Here is a 17,829-nt window from a genome sequence, read left to right on the forward strand (position 1 = left end):
TCTTCGTGTGCTGTCCGTTGGCTCCACCAAAAATACTTCAATTCTCTGACCCAAGTACTGAACTGTTTCCTTCCCTCCGCCAGGTGATGTGTTCCCTGAGGACTTTTCCATCTTGGCCACCGTGAAACCTAAGAAGGGCAGCCAGTCATTCCTGTTGTCCGTGTACAACGAGCAGGGAATCCAGCAACTTGGACTGGAAATGGGGCGCTCGCCCGTCTTCCTCTACGAGGACCATACGGGAAAGCCCGGACCAGAGGACTACCCGCTCTTCCGGGGGATCAACCTGGCCGACGGAAAGTAGGTACACTGGTTTAGTGGACAACACGGAGATTAGGATTAGGGGTTAGGATTCGAGGGTAAGGATTGAGGGTGTTGGGATTTGGAGTTAGGGATTACCATTAGGGCACTGGAATTAGGGTTAGGGCTAGTGTTTTGGGTTTGATTTAGGAATTAATTAGAGTTAGTGTTAGTAAATGTAGGCGATTTGCTATAGTGAGCTGGGGTTAGGAGGAATTGGGTTAAAATTATCATTTATCAGATGGAATAGGTGGTTTAATGTTTAGACTCCGATTTAGGGATTAGGAGTTATGGTACGAGTTGGCATTGAGAAGGGTTAAGGCAAGAGGGTTAGGGTAGGGTTCATGGGTTAGGGTCGTGGTTTTAGAGTTAAAGGTTTAAGGTTAGGGGATGGGATTAGGTGTTTTTTCTGGTGAAATTCAGTAGGGATAAATTTATCGTTTGTGCGGTTCAGGTTACTGTTAGGGTTAGAAATTAGGTTTAAGGATTAGGGATTGAGATTGGGATTTCTGTTAGGGAGCTAGGATTCGGGATCGGTTTTAGCGTTAGAGGTTAGAGGATAGGCTTTGGTTTTAGGGAATGTGGATGAAGGGGTTTAGTTTAGTAGGATTATGGGGCTCAGTTGTTTAGGACTAGTATAGTTAGGGTAGTGTGAGAGCTCGTTAGGGTTGTCAACACTCAAAATGTACCCAAGACAATATTTAAACATGAATACAAGTCAGTGCTCACTTTGTACACAAAGTCTCTGGCCTGTAACCCAGCACGGGTGTTAAAGGACAATTTATCTTCTCCTTCTTATCCAGGTGGCATCGAGTGGCCATCAGTGTGCACAAGCAGACCATCACCCTCATTCTGGACTGTAAAAAGAAGACCACCCAGAAGCTGCTCCGATCGGCCCACCCCATCATCGACACCAAAGGAATTGTTGTGTTCGGAACCAGAATACTTGATGAAGAAGTCTTTGAGGTGGGTCCTGTTTGAGTTCTCTTACTGCATGGCATGAGAAAGACACTAAAAACGCTCACAGTGAATCAATGCATTGAGTTGTTCTGCCTTTTTTTTTTTTTGGTGAGACTGTAAAGAACATTGGTGCCCATTTGAGGTTTGTGGCAACAGCGGGCATTTCCTCTGCAGACATGTCGGTGACCGAGCTCGCCCATTACCCACGCGCCATAAATCACAGTGTACAGTAGTGTTAGCAGCAGTGCACAAGCCTCATCTAAAGCTGACTGTAGTTCCTGACTGTCACTGTAAAATTTTGGAAAGTCAGATATTTGGTACCCCGGGTCCAAAGTGATAAGGGAAGCACGTTGTTTCGTTGTTGCTTTGGCATTAGAATTCTATGTCGATAAATGGTGAAAAATGTCTACTAGAATCATTGGCCTCTCTTGACAAGTTGCATGACGATTAACGCATTTCTGCCGAGGTGGGAATTTAGTCTGATCTTCTTGATTTCAGTCAGGCAAATGTTTAAAAAGTGCACTCCAGACACCTACAGGACAGCAATTAAGTGAAAATACAGTGTGAGCACTACAGTCGTTAGTCCATCACACGACTGATTCCAATTTATTTTTGTGGCGGAGAGATGGGCCCCTCCCGACTGGTCGCCTGGCAAACCGATGAATTTCGGGGAATGCATCACAACTGATAGGGGAATCACATTCCTTTGCTGTTCACAGACAGCGGAAAGTGTCTTCTTCTGATTTGTTTTGACATTTGACGATATTTCGAAACTAGATTTAGAGTAAACGTCGTTCCCTGTTTTCAAACCCACTTCTGATTCGTGTTTGTTGATCGTGAGCGAGGAGGGATTGGTCTCTCTTGACAATAAGAATGAATTTCATTGGCCGCGATAATTGATAAGGGAAGCATGTTCTGTCGTTTTTAGCGTTTATTTCCCTAGTTCGCTGACAATGGAGATGCTGTTGCTTGATTTTAACATTTTAAAACATCCGATGATCGGATAAATTTACGCCATGCCAGAAATTTGATTGGCTGCAACATAATGGAGACACATTATCATTAGCATTGTGAAGCTACGGTGTGCGCTCTTAACAAGTGCAAACCCTGGTGAAATGAGCAAATTCACGCTTCAAACTCTTCATCCGCGTGAACTATACAGTATATGGAAATGCACCACCAGAAACGCTCAGTTAGCGTTCAGCCTGCCTGCAGCATTAGCGTTAGCATTGACTTTCAACTGTACAGTGTGAATCTAAAATGGACACAAATCGGGAAGGATTATAGCTAGCAGATGAACATTTATTTTTTGGCTTTGATAGGTAGCGCCATGCTGATTAAGTTTGGTTGGGCCAAGTTTTTGTTTGAAGTTAAATTTGAAAAATTACAGCCAAGTTACATCCCATCGCTTTGTCTTATCGTGACCGCTAGTACTTAAAGTCAAGTTGAAAAACTGTTCTGTGGTTTTATTTCACTTGTCCAAGTTTTTCTTTTTCGATGAACACAAAAGCATTGCGGTTATGCCATGACAAACAAAGAATATACTTGGTCCGAAAAGCGGTTACAAAAAAAGCATTTGTGTAATAATTCACGACATATCTTCAAATTTATCTGAATAATAACCCACAATGACCTTTCTTTGAATTTCTGACAGAAACACATTTTTATTACCTTTTGTTGTTTTAACTAGAGATTGGACAAACTATCCTTGATCAACTACAAAACTTAAAACTCAATTTATGCAGTTCTTAGCTATTCCTCTGGAAAAAAAAATGAGCAATGTAAATGTCTTACATATTTTTGAAGGGATGAGAGAATATCTTTCTGGATTTCTTAACTGACTTACTCGCTATGATAGACTATTTAAAGAGGATTATTAATCAGAATGGAGGCATTAAAAAAAAATCCACTGAGTGAGCATGTGAGAGTCACAGCGGGATCACATCAACTTTGTCCTGCCAATGTCACACTGGTTTAAAAAAAAAAAAGGAATATTGGCGATATAGCAATATAGTATCGGAGGCCAATCTGACATGACTGATGCAGAGCCAGCCGACCTCACAACCTTTTGCAGTGCAGCATTTGATATATGACATCACCCCCACCCCCCCAACCAGTGAGGAAATAATCTCCTGACGTTAAATCTTCTGAAACCGTTAATCAGCGCCTAGCGCAAACCAAAACCAGCTTGCTAAGGAACATCTACGCAGGATCACGTTTATATGGTTGACTCCACATCTAGTGTCAGGAAGGTATTTTTACTCCAGAGCTCCCCCTACAGTTAGATCATTGATTTACAGACAGGTTGTCATTGTTAAGCAACAAAGACGTAGTCAGAAGCTATGCTAATGAATGAAGGCGCTAACAGAGCTAAAAGACTGTATACGCAGTGATGGTCTGCATCTGTGGAAAAAAATAAAAGTTTATTTCACGGCCTATGGAAAGTAATAATAATTTCATCCATCCACGTTTACAAAGCCGCATTCACTTATCTCATTCAAACATATTGGAGAGTAGAACGCAGCCGGCGAGATTACGCGGCATATCGACACACGGAAAGGTTAACCTTTTTCAAATAAAATGACTGACTTGAACCTTCAGGATCCCATGCCGTATACCCTGGCCAACGGCAGAAGGAAAAATGTTTTTTCTCTCTGGTCCTATTTTAAATCCATCTATGTTACTATTAGTTTCAATCTAGCTTGCATTAAACTATCCAAGTTCGAAAACTCCCTTTTTTTTGTTTCTAGTACGGCATTAGCCGGCCAAATATTCCTGTTGCCAGAATGGTGCTAGCCATAGCCGGTGAGTGTAGGTACCAGATCAAGGCATTAGCCGGCCCAAAAATATTCACATAATTACTTCCAAGCATCCGCTCGAATGTAGCGCAAACTTAGCTTTCACGCTTGTGCACTCCCCCACACAGATGTGTTAGCCATAGGGAGACGTACCATCCAAACATTCCTCTCAGACGCATTCTGACTTGAAAGGGTAAAATTTGATTCGCCGTTCATTTTCAACGGCCAATTCGCTACTCAATTTGAGTCGTCACTGATTTGTGCACAGCCGTACCATTCCCAATCACATTCACACATATGGACATCCCGATCGCAGGGCACATTCTTAAGTTATCGTTACATAGGCTGCTTGGTAGGTTACGTTGGCATTTACCACTGCGTGTCATTTTATCTAGGGATGGTCATTGGATTTAGAAAGTAATACCAAAAATATTCCGGAGGTTTCAACAGCGATACAGAGAGACTGGAAGATTCACATAAAACGCAGAGGATATGGACGTCTTTGGTCAAATTAGGTTTACGTGTGAAGGTTATAATGCATTTTAGGTCATCTTGAAATCTCACTCCAAAGGCCGTTATTCCCAAATTTTCATGAGTATTGTACATAATTACTGGCTTCACTTCAAGTGTGTTAGCGTACGTTAGTAATAGATTGTAGGCCGCGATACGACTTGTACAAATTCAGGTTACGTCACCAGTGTAGAACAGAAATCGATTATAAACTGAGCAATCCCTGCATCGGTTTTTACTGAACGTAATTCCAACTGGATTTCAAAGCTTCTGTGGACCCAAATGGCCTCACAAGTACTACAGCTGATGCGTATGAAGTGGTGGTAACGCCAAGTCTTAATCAGGCCTAATTACCCGAGAAGACCAAAAGTGGGCTACAGTTGTTTTATTGAGAGTGACGCCATACCCAAACCATTCCAAATCTGTGCCAGGCTATCGGCAGCCTGACTCCCGGCTGTTTCCGTGGGAAGGGGCGATATGTTTTTTTTTTTTGCGCTTTAAAAGCCTCCCCCGCTGCTCGTCTGCCAGTTTGCAGGCGGTACAGACAAGACTCTGCAGGAAAAAATGGAAAACTACACGGCATATTTTCCAAACTGTTCTCCTCTTGCTCCCTTCACCCCGCCGCCGTTTAGTCTGATCACGTTTTTTTTTTTTTTTTTTTTTTTCATTGGAGTACTAACCAAGCATGCTGGGTTCCACACATTCAAGCCAGAATAATCACGTGTAGAAACAAGCTGACCTCTCCCAAATGTTCTTACTTGAGTCTCAAAAGGGGTTCTCAAAAGTTTGGGGGCCAGTGGAGACATTTTAGCAGGGAGCCCTTCTTAATGCCAATTAATATAAAAAACATGTCTAGACCTACACTAGGAATTTAAAAATGTGCCCATTTTGGAGAAAAAATGTCAATGTTTTGAAAATAAATTAACATATTTAGGGTAATAAAAAAAAAAAAAAAACGCTGTGATGAGAGTAAGATGTATATTGTGCAGAAAAAAGAAAAGCAAAGTTGATCTTTGCCGGGGATAAAAACCTGTAATCATACAATAACAAATTTGTCATTTTTATTGATAAACAAGTTATAATGTTGTGAGGACAGTCATATTTTTCAAATAAAAAAAAAATAATAATAATCTCGACAAGAATGAAAAGGTTTAATCTTACAATAATAAATTTGTATTTTAAAGATAAAAAAATGTAAGTAATGTATTTATGGATGAATGGATTTATTTTTCATTATTATTTTCTTAGAGGGAAAAAATGCATTCATGCTTCAATAATAAATTTGTACTTTCTAGAGAAAAACGTGTGATGAGAATGAACTTAAGAAAAAAAGTTGCTGCTTTAACAAAGACAAAGACGCATTTTGTTGCAATAAAAATTTCAGATTTTACAGTTGGATTTCTTCAGGACAAAAAATATCATAATGTTTACAAGAAGAAAGACATATTTTGTCAGAGTAATATGTAATGTTACGAGAGTAAAGTCATATTTCCTCAAGAACAAAAAGTCGTCCTCTTTAGCAGAACAAAGATGTATTTTAATCTTGTGAGAATATTTTATAATTTCCCTAGGTAGCCTTGTACTTTTTTTTTTTACTTTTTAAATGATACAACACATTTATTACAAATTATTTAGTGGGCATCCAGTGTAAAGTTTATTTTTTTGCTGAAATATAGTCTTTGTCAGCAAGTTCAGTGCAGTGACTGTAAATGTACATGTGCACTTAGTGGCGGTCAGGCAGTTGTCAAACAGTGCTACTTACCCGAAAGCCTCAAGCTTTGGTTTGTGGTTTGGGTTCTCAAGTGGATGTCGTGGTCAGCGGGACAAATGTCCATACATAAGTTCGTCTTGGTGGCTTGTCTTGGTTCCGCCGCCTGTGTCGTTCAAAGACAAAGCCGTGATGAGTACATACAAAGGAAGGATTGTACAAACCCTTGACCTTGTGTTGACGGCTAAAAACTACCGGTATTCCATTTGATGTAGGTCAACATAAGCGTGGCAGTTAAACATTATAAGAAAAAAAAATCTCTGCTTTGTGTTTTCAGTGACAAAGCAAAAAGTTCTTAATAATAGTTTGTTCATTTTAAAAACTGTGTTATATATTTTTTTAATGCTGTGATACCATGTAATGTAAAACAAATGGGACACATTTTCATGAAATTTATTTTTTACATAGAAAAAATATCTTGTAACAGTAAAAAAAAAACCCAAAAAAACATGACTAATTTTCATTAAAATTAGTTTTACATTTACCTTTTTAATCAAAAGTTTGATATCTTGGAACAGTCAACGTAAATAAAATAATTCATGTGAGGAATGTGAACATTTTTTATGAAACCACTTTCTTACATTTAAAAAAAAAATACGTTTGCTGTCAAGTAACAAAACGATTGCGACAAATCTCCATGGATCTTTTTCAGATAATTCTTTGCAAAAAACTGATTTTTTACATTGAAAGAAATAGAAATAAAACCTGATGTATTATAACAGTAAAATGAATCTAAAAATTGTAAATAAAAACAATGCAACACATTGTCATTAAACAATAAAAAATAAAATGTGACAAAGTTCAACATTTTTCAAATAAATTATATTTGTAAGATTCAGTTTTATTTACAGTTTAGTTTTAAATAGAGAAATATTGTGAGAATTTTTTTTTTTTTTTTTTACATTTGAAAAAATGATTACAAATAAAAAGATATCCGATAACATTCGCTTTTTTGGAAAATTTTTTTAATGTGGGCCGCTTGTGCAGCGGGTCGCAAACAGCCCCCGGGCCAACCTTGGTCACCACTGGGTTATGGTTAAGGGCTAAGGCGGAGAGGCTGGTGAACAGGGGGTGCGCACACACAGGCTGGTCTTAGCCAACTCTGGAAAATGTGATGAGCTTGCAGCTGAGGTCAGTCTTGGAGTGGTCGCCACATGGCATGACATCATCCACAGGTTTCTCTTGCTATCAGCGACTGCATGCTGAAGGCTAGGGGGCTCCAGAGGGTAGCATGTGGAACCCCCTGTTTTGTAGTTAAAGTTGAATGCTTTTAATTTGGAGGGGCTGGGAAAATTATTTAATCAGATTCTCACCTCATTCCCTTATTTAATGTACCTTAGTTATATCATATTTAATGTCTACATACCTTTCATGTACCACATTGACATATTTAGTGTATATACATACCGTACTCTAACATGCCATAATGTATATACAGTACATCCGATGAGTATGAACCATAGTCGCATTTGTCCGACATCTCGCTCAGATGCTCTTTCGACATGTGGACGACGCCTCATGCCTTTTAAGACCAATTGTAATGTAATTCGAGCCTCATATTCAGCCAGAGATGTTTCAACATTGACAAAGATGGTCATTGTCCTTCAACGCATCATCCATGTGTCACACTTTTCCATATTTTTGGGTTCGGGAAGGGAATATTTGTTCCACCAATTAAGATGAGTCCCCTAATTCGAATCAGATGTTTGCTCTCTTTTACTCCCCTCAGTAAGTTCTCGTCCATCTCAGCACTTTTTCTGGACAAATCCAAACACGCAACCACCGACTGGTAGGCTATAGGAGTCAACTGATCTGGTTTCCTTCCACCTTTCCACACCCTCCCAAAAAAAAAAAGAGCAGGAAATGGCAATATGGTCCAGGGAGATGCCGGATTAAGATCTTTAGCGGAGGGGTAGGAGGGGGGAGCTGAGGTGGTTAAAAGAGGTGACAAAAGCACTCACACTATGTACTTAAGTACGAGTAACAATAGTTTAAATCATGCACTTAATTAAAAGTCAAGAAGTATAGACTCTGAAATGTACTTAAGTAAAAAAGTACAAGTACAGATAGTCAAGTCCGTATAGTGCCAAATCATGACACGCTGGTAAAAGTATAACTACATATTCAACTCCTTAACTTAAGTTTAAATAAAAAAGTACAATCCCTCAAATGTACTTTAGCACAAAAGTGGAAGAAAAAAAAAAAAAATATATATATATATATATATATATATATATATATATATATATATATATATATATATATATATATATATGTATGTATATATATACACACACACACACACACAAATGAATAGGCTACCTGTTTTGGGTAATTTTGGGCAATCACGTTTACGTTTTCAAATCATGAGGTTATGAAAATTGTTTGACAAAGTACAGATTAGAAAGTACAGTTGTGTTTTCAAATACACTGAATAAAAGTAAACACTCACCAGAAAATTTTTAAAAAGCTAATAACTTACAGATACCTATAAAACTGTATTAAGTAGACCTTCAATCGTGAGTTGCCAGCGTTGCCCTCGGACTCTGCTTGGTTCCGGGGCCAGAAAATGCGCGAAAATGTGAGACGTGTACTTTAGATGCCGATTTACAGCCAATGAGCTGAGCTGCCATCTGCGCCACGCTCGACTTTACCAACTAGCCCACCGTCAAGACGTGTAAATATTCAGTTTATGAACCGAAGCCAGGGGCTTGGACCTCCCAGGGACCCGCTGTGGGTGTGTGTGGGTGTGTGCGTGTGGGCCACTAGACCCATTGGTCCTGAGGATTTAACTTAATCAAGCTGCTAGGTGAGGCGGAACAAGTAAACCATTGCTGGCTTTTCCAGTACAGCGTCCCGTAATGGTCCTTCTGCAAGGGGACACCGCCATTAAGATAATGCAGCGCAGTTGAGAACCACTTAGCACAGAAACATGCCATTGACTCGCATGTAATCAAACACAAATGGCAAGGGGTAAGGCCCACCGCACACAGCGACGTGGCTGAGAGCGACTGAAATGCAAAATGGTGGTGTTCTTTGTGCGACACAACATTTTGAGGCACCACATACACTACTACATTTAGTTTTTTAAAACTGATCAGCTAACAATGTGTCATTGCTAATGTAATATAGTGAATAATAAATAACAAGGACAATAAACAGGAAATAATAAAGATCGATTGCATTGACTTATTCTCATTCGGCAGCAGAGGCTCCCCACGCTTTGCTTTTTAGCCACAGATAGTGGCACTTGCTAATAAGATTCTTCAGTGAAAACTACAGTATTTCAGAGGCCCACCCTGACATCCTTGCCCGGGACCTGCCGGTGGTCTACGGACGCAAAGAAAAACTCTGCATTTAAACGTCAGCGCTTGTGTTTTATGTGCCTGCGGTGGTCGATTTTGTAACACTTTGTTGGGTAGCTTTTTTGAAAAATCGCAAATCATGGGAATGCAATCCGGCGTGCTCGGGTCCAAAGGACTCGGTCCAGCCTGAATAGTTTTGGATGGGGTTCAGGCAGGGAGACAGATGTTTGGCGGCGTCCTTCAGCGGACCTCGCTCCCGCCCCCACCTGGACACGAGAGGAACAGTAACGAATCCAACAAGGATTAGTTTTGTTTGAGGGTTGTTGATTGTGACAACCATTCCTCCCCTCTTCTATTTGCATATCAATCATGGTATACATGACATATTTGATCAAGCACACTTTAGCGATTAAGAAACATGTGTAATGAGAATGCGCTTACTTGAATCAGAAATGTTGCATTAGCATACCGCCGGCTAATCACGGCGCATCACATCTGTACAACAGCTGCGCACGCTGCGCTAAAAAGAGCTGCTCAAGTTCCAAGAAAGGGAATGAGAAGATTAGCCTCTGCGTTGTGTTGTTGAACAATGGCCCGGAACTTTAATTAGACACCAACAGAATTGACACATAACTCTAAAAATTGAGCAAAGTCAGAGCCATTTTCACTTAGCAACATGAAATTTGGTAAGCATGTTTGTCTCAAGGAGCCATACCCAAAAATACATACAAAGTCTTCCATTTTTGTTTGAAGCAGACTTTTGGCTGGGTAGCCGGCGCTACATTTTTTTTTTTTTTTTTTTTTTTTTTTAATTCAGCCCAGAAGGCAAGTTAATTATAGGCAGACCAACAAAAAAGTCAAATACACAGGAGATCTGCCGTTATGGTGTGGAACCCTCTTGACAGATTTTGGAGGGGAAATTCACTCTGAGATGCCAGTTTCACTTCATGAAATTTGGTAGGGATGTTTATTATGAGTAGACCCACAAAAAGTCTCGAGATCTCATTTTCTAGAATGCAAAAAATTCCAATTTTTGGTCAATGTATGTGAAAGGAGCAGGATGGTATAGTTTGATGACTCATCATAGTAATACACAACTCTAATTAAACTTCAGCAGACAGTTTTACTTGAAATTTGAGAGGCAAGTCCAACACGAGTAGACCAACAAAAAAGCCCCAAGAACCTATCCATGAAAAGATACAGGAAGTCTGTCAATTTGGTTTGAAGTGGAATTTACAAGTGTCCTTCAAAGTTGAGCTTGTAAGATAGATGTTGTCCGATTTCTACCAAATTTGCACCTTTTATATCAGCTAGATGAATTGCACCAAATTTAACCAATTACGTTGAAGCTCTGCGCCTCATAGCTGACGAGAGTATTGGAATTCCTCCCTTTTGGGTTTCGACAGATCCACAACCTAGCAATCAATGCGTGTAGGCTAAATAAAATCCTCGAATCATCAAGAAAAAAAAATCCTTACTATCCTCATAACAGAACGACATTTTGATTTTACATTCATATAACGGGAGCGACGACCCCGGTGATACATCATGAACATGGGTTCGGCTGTAGTAATTCTCCCCAGCAAAACACTGTGGTGTTATTTTTTGGTTTCAATCTCTGGTAAAAGTCCAATTTATGAAACGTAATACTCGACTCGATCCATGATACGTCAGCTTTCCAGCGATCCATCATACGTCAGTTTTCCAAAGCCTCGCAGAACAAAGGCCAGAGAACACGGTCACGTTGTTCTCCACGGCGCTGCAAACGTTACTCCCGACCAAGTGTGAGCTCACTCCGAACCCCGAAATCCCATCGTCCCATCAGAGCACAGCTGCAAATCGCCGCCTGGCCAAACGGAACGACCGAACTCACTCTAAATCCTCACACATCCCGGAAGGGAGACATGGTCACTTGAGCGGTTCCCGGCTACTTCATTCCTGCCGTCTCGGAGGAGGCGTAGGGATTTGTTTTCTCGCACCCAAAGTAAACGACAGTAATAAGCCGAGGACAGAGCAGGAAACATCATTTTTCCCTCCCACTCTGTGGACCATTAAAGGATCACAATGTTTTAGTGCTCAGTGTGTGGACTCTGCAAACTGACACTTCTCCGGATTCATGCACTGTTTAAAATTAGTATTAAAAACACCAAAAATAACGAAATGGGGAATATATTAGTTAATTCAATCATGATAGGAAGACTTCTTAAAACAACTCAACATTGCTAGCCAACCGATGTTTCAAAATTATTTATACTAGCTACACTGTGTAATTCTGATTAAACATTGAAGTTGCATCAAACGTTTTTTTTTTCCGTTAAAAATCTTAATCAGGTATAATAGCATGTTTAGCGTAAAATAACAAGTGCCATAATATAGGTGGGGAGGAATAGGTTACCTGTGTTGACCTGTTTTAAGAAATATTGCCAGTCAAATTTCCCTGTCCTTTTGGCCGATGATTTTGCTTAAATGAAGTCATATATTCCTGATTTCATTGCTTTTCTTTCTTGTTTTTTTTTTTGACTCGAGCTTTTGCAGTGTACAGCTGGCACAGCTTGAGATGAGGGGCCTAATAAAAAACACAGAACATGGGAGTTCATTCCCACAGTTGTGCCTCGTTATGCCTTTTTTTTTTCACCCTCGTTTGTTTGAGCTAAGTTGATTCCGTATTGGAATGATGTGTGATGACATCACTGCATTCGGAGGTGCGATGAGAACATGTTTGGACAGAAGCGCTACAGTGTGTGCGTCGACGCTCCGAACTTGTAGCAGAGACACACTCCCAGCTCTCCGTGTAGCCCGGGGACCCCGCGGAACCTTTTGCGTTCTTTTCTCTTCTCTCGCTCTCGCCTTCCCATCAATCTCACCCAACTTGTCAGCATTTTTTCTTTCTTAAATAAGCGTTCTACCGCCCACTGGCCAGCCCCCCTCCGCCCACCCCTCCACGCTGCCATACGATCTCCTGTAAGTCAAACTCCTGCAGGCCTGCTCACGCAACGCGCAATCCTTCCGACCGTCACCATCGAGGCACAAGTCGTCAAAAGTCGCATGAAAAATGAAATGAACGTTCTGAAGGTGTAGTCAGACACCGACCTAGTTTGTGTGCAGATGTTCCGCTTCATCCTTATTTGTTGACGTTCCTACCCCCCCTCCCCTCCTTGTTTGTTGAAATGCATAACTTGGTCGTCTCGCTCACTTCCTGTTTCTCGCTGTTTCCAGGGAGACATCCAGCAGCTAATGATTGTAGCAGACCACCGCGCCGCCTATGACTACTGCGAGCACTACAGCCCCGACTGCGAGGTGGCCGTCCCCGACCAGCCGCAGAACCAGGACCCCAACACCGACGACTACGTGAGTTGTCACAATTTTCGATAAACCCGCTTCAGAGGTATCGTCTCGCTTTCCCGTCGTCTCATGTCTTCATCGTCACGTTTCAAGCAAGTGCCAAATCGCACTGGCAAAAAAAAAAAAAAATCAAGCCGAGTCAAAGTGGAGGACCCACTAAATTTCAAGCATGTCAAATCATTTCTTGGGTGCAGTGAGTTATGAGTCTTGTTTTCACTTCAAGGACTTGAGGATTACTTATGACTTGCATTTGTGACTTACTCCCATGTCTGGTTGGCACGAGAAAAGAACAAATCCACCCAAAACAGGACATGAGACACAACCGTATACTGCTCTCCTGTTATACGCCCCTAAAACGGTTTATAATTGTCTATACATGTCATAAGATGTCAGCAAAGCACTACACGGGGCTCCTCAACTCACTTCAACATAATTCCTTGCCAACCCAATTAATTGATGCTCCCCTTAAAAGGTTTACAATAGCTTGGAGATGCCTCACTTTGGCAGCAAACCACTACATGAAGTTCCTTAACTCACTTCAAAGTAGCTCCTTGACACTAAAATGCCACAAGATAGCGACCAAAGCACTAAATGAAACTTCTCATCTCACTTCAACATAGTTCCTCGGCACCTAGATGCCAGAAGATGGGACCGAAGTCATATTTTTATAGTAAACAAGGCTCCGGCCGGAACACAACAGCAATTTTCGGCAAATAACGTTCTCCCCAGAACAATTCATTTGAAAGTGGTTGCCTCCCACGAAAAGATGTAGAATTGCCCATAGATGCCACAAGAGGGCATCAAAGCACTACATGAAGCTCCCCAACCCACTTCAACATAGGTAATTGAAAATATCATAGCCTCAATATTCATACAAACACTCGTATTATTCATATAGTACAACCGATAAAGCATTGTAAGAATAAAAACAAAGAGCCACATAGAGGAGGGATGAAAGGAAATTTAAATCTAAACTAAATCTAATCTAGACAAGAAAAAAAAATAGAAGATTAAGATTTTTGGACTCTTATTGGGTTGAATTGAATGCACAGTTGTTTTTGAACGGTCCAATCAGACAACTGTACTTCATTTTCACTGACCGGGTGCATAGGGCAATATTTGTGCTATGATGATGATGATGAAGATGAATTGTGCCTGTCCAAAGCTGAATTCCTGCCTCATCGCGAATCAACCTTAACCTTGCAAGGTGTTAAAGGAACAACATGAACTTGACCTGTGAGTGTAACATGTTCACTCCAAAAAAAAAAAAAAAAGCAGCGGAAAAGTCATAACAAGTTGAAACAGGGGGGGTCCAGCGGAGGTTTCTACAAGTCGAAGGCATTCCTGTGTCTTCTTGATTAATGACACGCCTATACCATGAATCCCTGCTATTCATCCATATTAATAGTTCAAACTGCAAACATACTGCAAACTATGACCCCAAAACACTTTAACACAAGTTTAAAGATGATTTCATTTCAAAAAAATGCATGCAGAAAAGTACATGTGTATGTGGCCAAGACCGTCCGTAACTTCCACTTACAACCCCCTGTTTCTCATGGGGGGGATAAATATACAATAAAGACCAAATTATCCTTTTTTTTTTTTCTCCGCTGTCTTAATGCTAACATATAAAGCAGAACACCAACATAGATGTTACGGTTATAACAGTGTAAACCTTCAAATAACTGCTATTTTTACACACAGCAGCGACACATGAAAAGAGAGCATACGACAATACTTAAGCAAACATTCTCTCTGATCTGTGGGAACAACGACTTTTACAGGAGATTAGCTGGGCACCGTCTCTGCCTCCTGTTCTTTCGCTTAATTACTCTGCATCTCTTCCAGTAGAGCTCAGTGCCGCCCGGCTTATTGCCGCGCAATGTGGTACGAGACTAAAGGTGCCGAAGTCTGAATTGGCACTTGCATGTGTACTGTAACTAAAAATCCATTAAAAAAAAACACAATTATTTAAAACTCCATGATATATTGAGCGCAGAAACGATGAACCCTGATATAATGGGGGGGGATTCACTTTACTTCCTTGACACTAATTACTACTGTACAAGGGCTTTGGCACCATCTTGTGGCATTTTAGAGCATCAACGCGATAGCACAAAAATCTGTACATCAAACCTGAACCACAACACCAGCTTGATTTGAGCGCTTTATAGCGGATAAACTCTCATTGTCCCTGTTGATTCTCTAGAACACAGAGGAGGACAGCTACTATTACGAGTACCCGTACTACGAGGACATGGATGGAAAGCCTCTGGAGTCAACTTCTGATGACGAGGAGACAACGAAGGAAGTCAAGGTAATGGATGGGTCTGTCAGTAAACGGGTTGATGGACTACGTTGTGCCGTGACAAAGCTGCGCCGCCTTACAGGTGACGGACGGAGGCAGCCTGGCATCCAAAGTGGAGGAAGTTGTGCGAGCCACTGGCACGGGCGGAAAAGTGGTCATCTCTTCGTCTTCCGGCTCGTCCTCCAGCTCGGGCTCGTCATCCAGCAGCTCTTCGGTGAGCGCCACGGACGACGACGGCGCGTACAACAGTTACGACTACGGGGTCTATGAGAACTACGACGAGGCGACGCAAGCGCCTGAGGACGACCGCTCTCAGCGCATCACCATCACCGGCACCGGCACCGGAGGGCAACTGGACCGACGAACGCAGGAAAAGATTGACCTGGGCGCAGGAAGTGCAGTGGAAACTCGGGTTATCGGTGGCGGTGGTGGCGGCGGATCCTCAATCACCATTAATAAAACGACAGTACGTGAATCACTTCGATGTGGACACAAGTGATTCTCGGGTTAATAACTTTGTTTTTCCTAGCTTGGAACTTCCTATGGTGACTACGGCGATTACGGTGATGGCGATTATGGTGTGGACAGCCACGTGAGCACTGGAGGAGGCAGCAGCAGGTAGAGGACGACAGTCACATGACATTACTCCAATCAGACTTAAAGCGGAAGTCAACCCAAACATATTTTTTTCAAGAATATGTTCCCAGCAGGCTCACTAATTGAAACACGGCATTCTAATTAATTTTTGCGTTTGTGGAATATAAGTTAAGCAGCAAGATGCACTCGTTTTTAGCCATCTCTGGGGGCGGCCATTTTGTCTTCTGTCGACTGAAAATGACATCACAACTGCTCACAACGACCAATCACGGCTGACCTGTTTTCTGAATCTGACAAAATGGCCACCCCCCCCCCCAATCGAGTGTATTAACACTTATTCCACAAAGGCAATATCGATCAGAATGCCCCGTTTCAACTAGTGGACTTTCATAGAACATATTCTTGGAAAAAAAAACATTTTTGCGTTGATTTTCCCTTTAAGTCAGTTTTAGGACTTAGGACTTGCTTGGATAAAATTCAAGAAAGAATGCACGTTGACTTTGACCCATTATTCACGAGATTCAATCTGAATTAGACTTGAACTGCATGACTTGACAAGTACTGCCTGTTACAAAGGTTGATCGGAACTGAATGCAAAGTGGCTCATGCGCGAGTATAATTTATGAATAAGCAAGATTGTATGACCTGACTTGTGACTGGCTTAACTCAAGTAATGGCTCAATGTGCTTGAAATTTTGCAGGGACTCAAGTCGCTTGATTTTTTTTGCGACAGTAAATCTGTACTGGCTTGGAACTTGTAGATTAAGACCTGATTTAAGACTTGGACATATGTGACTTACTCTCACCTCTGGAAAAATCTCAGCCGTACAGTCCACATTGGCGGCGGCGGCGGCAGCAGCACTATTCATCTTGGTGGCGGCGGAAGCAGCAGCAGCACCATCAACCTTGGTGGTGGCAGCAGCACCATCGACCTCGGCCTTGCCGGCGGCACCATCGGCCTTGCCGGCGGCGCCATCGACCTTGGTGGCGGCGCCATCGACCTTGGCGGCGGAAGCAGCAGCACCGTCAGGCTGGGCGGCGGAAGCAGCGGCAGTGGGACCTTCTCTCTGGGCGGCGGCAGCAGCAGCAGCAGCAGCAGCAGCATCGACCTCAGCCTTGGAGGAGGTAGCAGCAGTGGCACCATCACCCGAGGGGGCGGTGGAAGCAGTTCAACCATCACCCTTGGCGGCGGTTCCGTTTCGGTTGGAGGTGGTTCCGTGTCGGCAGGAGGCTCTTCCACACTCGGCGGCGGCTCGGCCAGCGCAGGAGCTGGAGCCGGTGGTTCCATCGCCACCGGAACCGGCTTGGGCATCGAAGGCGAGGGGGAATACACAGACCTGGACACCTTCAAAGAGGAGAACATCAATAACTACGATGATTTGGATGTGGATATTTACGATGACAACTACGACAACCTGGATTACCAAGACAAAGGTTCCAAAGTGCTTCCCGCCGAGACCAACGAGTATTACGGACAGGTGAGGGAAGACTGGAGGCAATGGGAATTGGGGGAGTGTGGAAGAGAGAGTAAAGTGTGACAGAAGAGCACCAGCTCAAGTAAAAGGAAAGGTTTATGGAGCCATTGTGAGATGAAGCTAGTAGCGGACAATGCTAGTTGAAGAAAAGCTAGTAGAAGACAAAGCTAGTACAGGACACTTGGACAAAGCTAGCTGAGGACCAAACTAGCAGAGGTGGGAATTTTACTATATTTTGCGGGTCCGACATTCGTCACCCGCCAGCGGCCAGGGTACCCGTCAGTCATTTGTCAGTCCGTCAGAAGTCCGTTGGTCCGACAGTCGGCCCGGCCCCCCCCCAACTGACGAACGCGGAAAGCGACGATTACACTGAGGGATGAAAAACCACTTCCGGTCATTTGTCAGTCCGTCATTTTTAAAAGGAATCCCGTCATTCGTCAATCTTCAGCAAAACGGGCGTGTGTCA

The 17,829-nt window shown here is 42.2% G+C and overlaps 2 protein-coding genes across 5 annotated transcripts in view; one reads left to right on the plus strand and one right to left on the minus strand.

Annotated features, from left to right (window-relative positions):
* Positions 1-17,829, minus strand: part of LOC147135460 (uncharacterized) — a 69,893-nt gene that overhangs the window by 48,858 nt on the left and 3,206 nt on the right. The window contains exons 2-3 of one of the 2 annotated variants that reach the window (XM_086053856.1): positions 16,695-17,233; positions 6,328-6,439 (exon numbers count right to left, since the gene is read on the minus strand). In XM_086053856.1, the coding sequence (XP_085909982.1) occupies positions 6,328-6,439; positions 16,695-16,757 (175 nt within the window). In that variant the 5' untranslated portion in view covers positions 16,758-17,233. Of the gene's footprint in view, positions 1-6,327; positions 6,440-16,694; positions 17,349-17,829 lie in introns of those variants that run through there. The other variant, XM_086053855.1, reaches the window with a different exon arrangement.
* Positions 1-17,829, plus strand: part of col5a1 (procollagen, type V, alpha 1) — a 77,674-nt gene that overhangs the window by 23,617 nt on the left and 36,228 nt on the right. For all 3 annotated transcript variants that reach the window (XM_086053850.1, XM_086053851.1, XM_086053852.1), the window contains exons 3-9: positions 84-297; positions 1,101-1,263; positions 12,855-12,986; positions 15,193-15,300; positions 15,374-15,757; positions 15,821-15,909; positions 16,712-17,366. In XM_086053850.1, the coding sequence (XP_085909976.1) occupies positions 84-297; positions 1,101-1,263; positions 12,855-12,986; positions 15,193-15,300; positions 15,374-15,757; positions 15,821-15,909; positions 16,712-17,366 (1,745 nt within the window). The remainder of the gene's footprint in view (positions 1-83; positions 298-1,100; positions 1,264-12,854; positions 12,987-15,192; positions 15,301-15,373; positions 15,758-15,820; positions 15,910-16,711; positions 17,367-17,829) is intronic.

The sequence above is a fragment of the Filicampus tigris genome, chromosome 15 (assembly GCF_054856515.1).
Source record: "Filicampus tigris isolate MCC_2025a chromosome 15, RoL_Ftig_1.0, whole genome shotgun sequence".
NCBI classification, from domain to species: Eukaryota; Metazoa; Chordata; class Actinopteri; order Syngnathiformes; family Syngnathidae; genus Filicampus; species Filicampus tigris.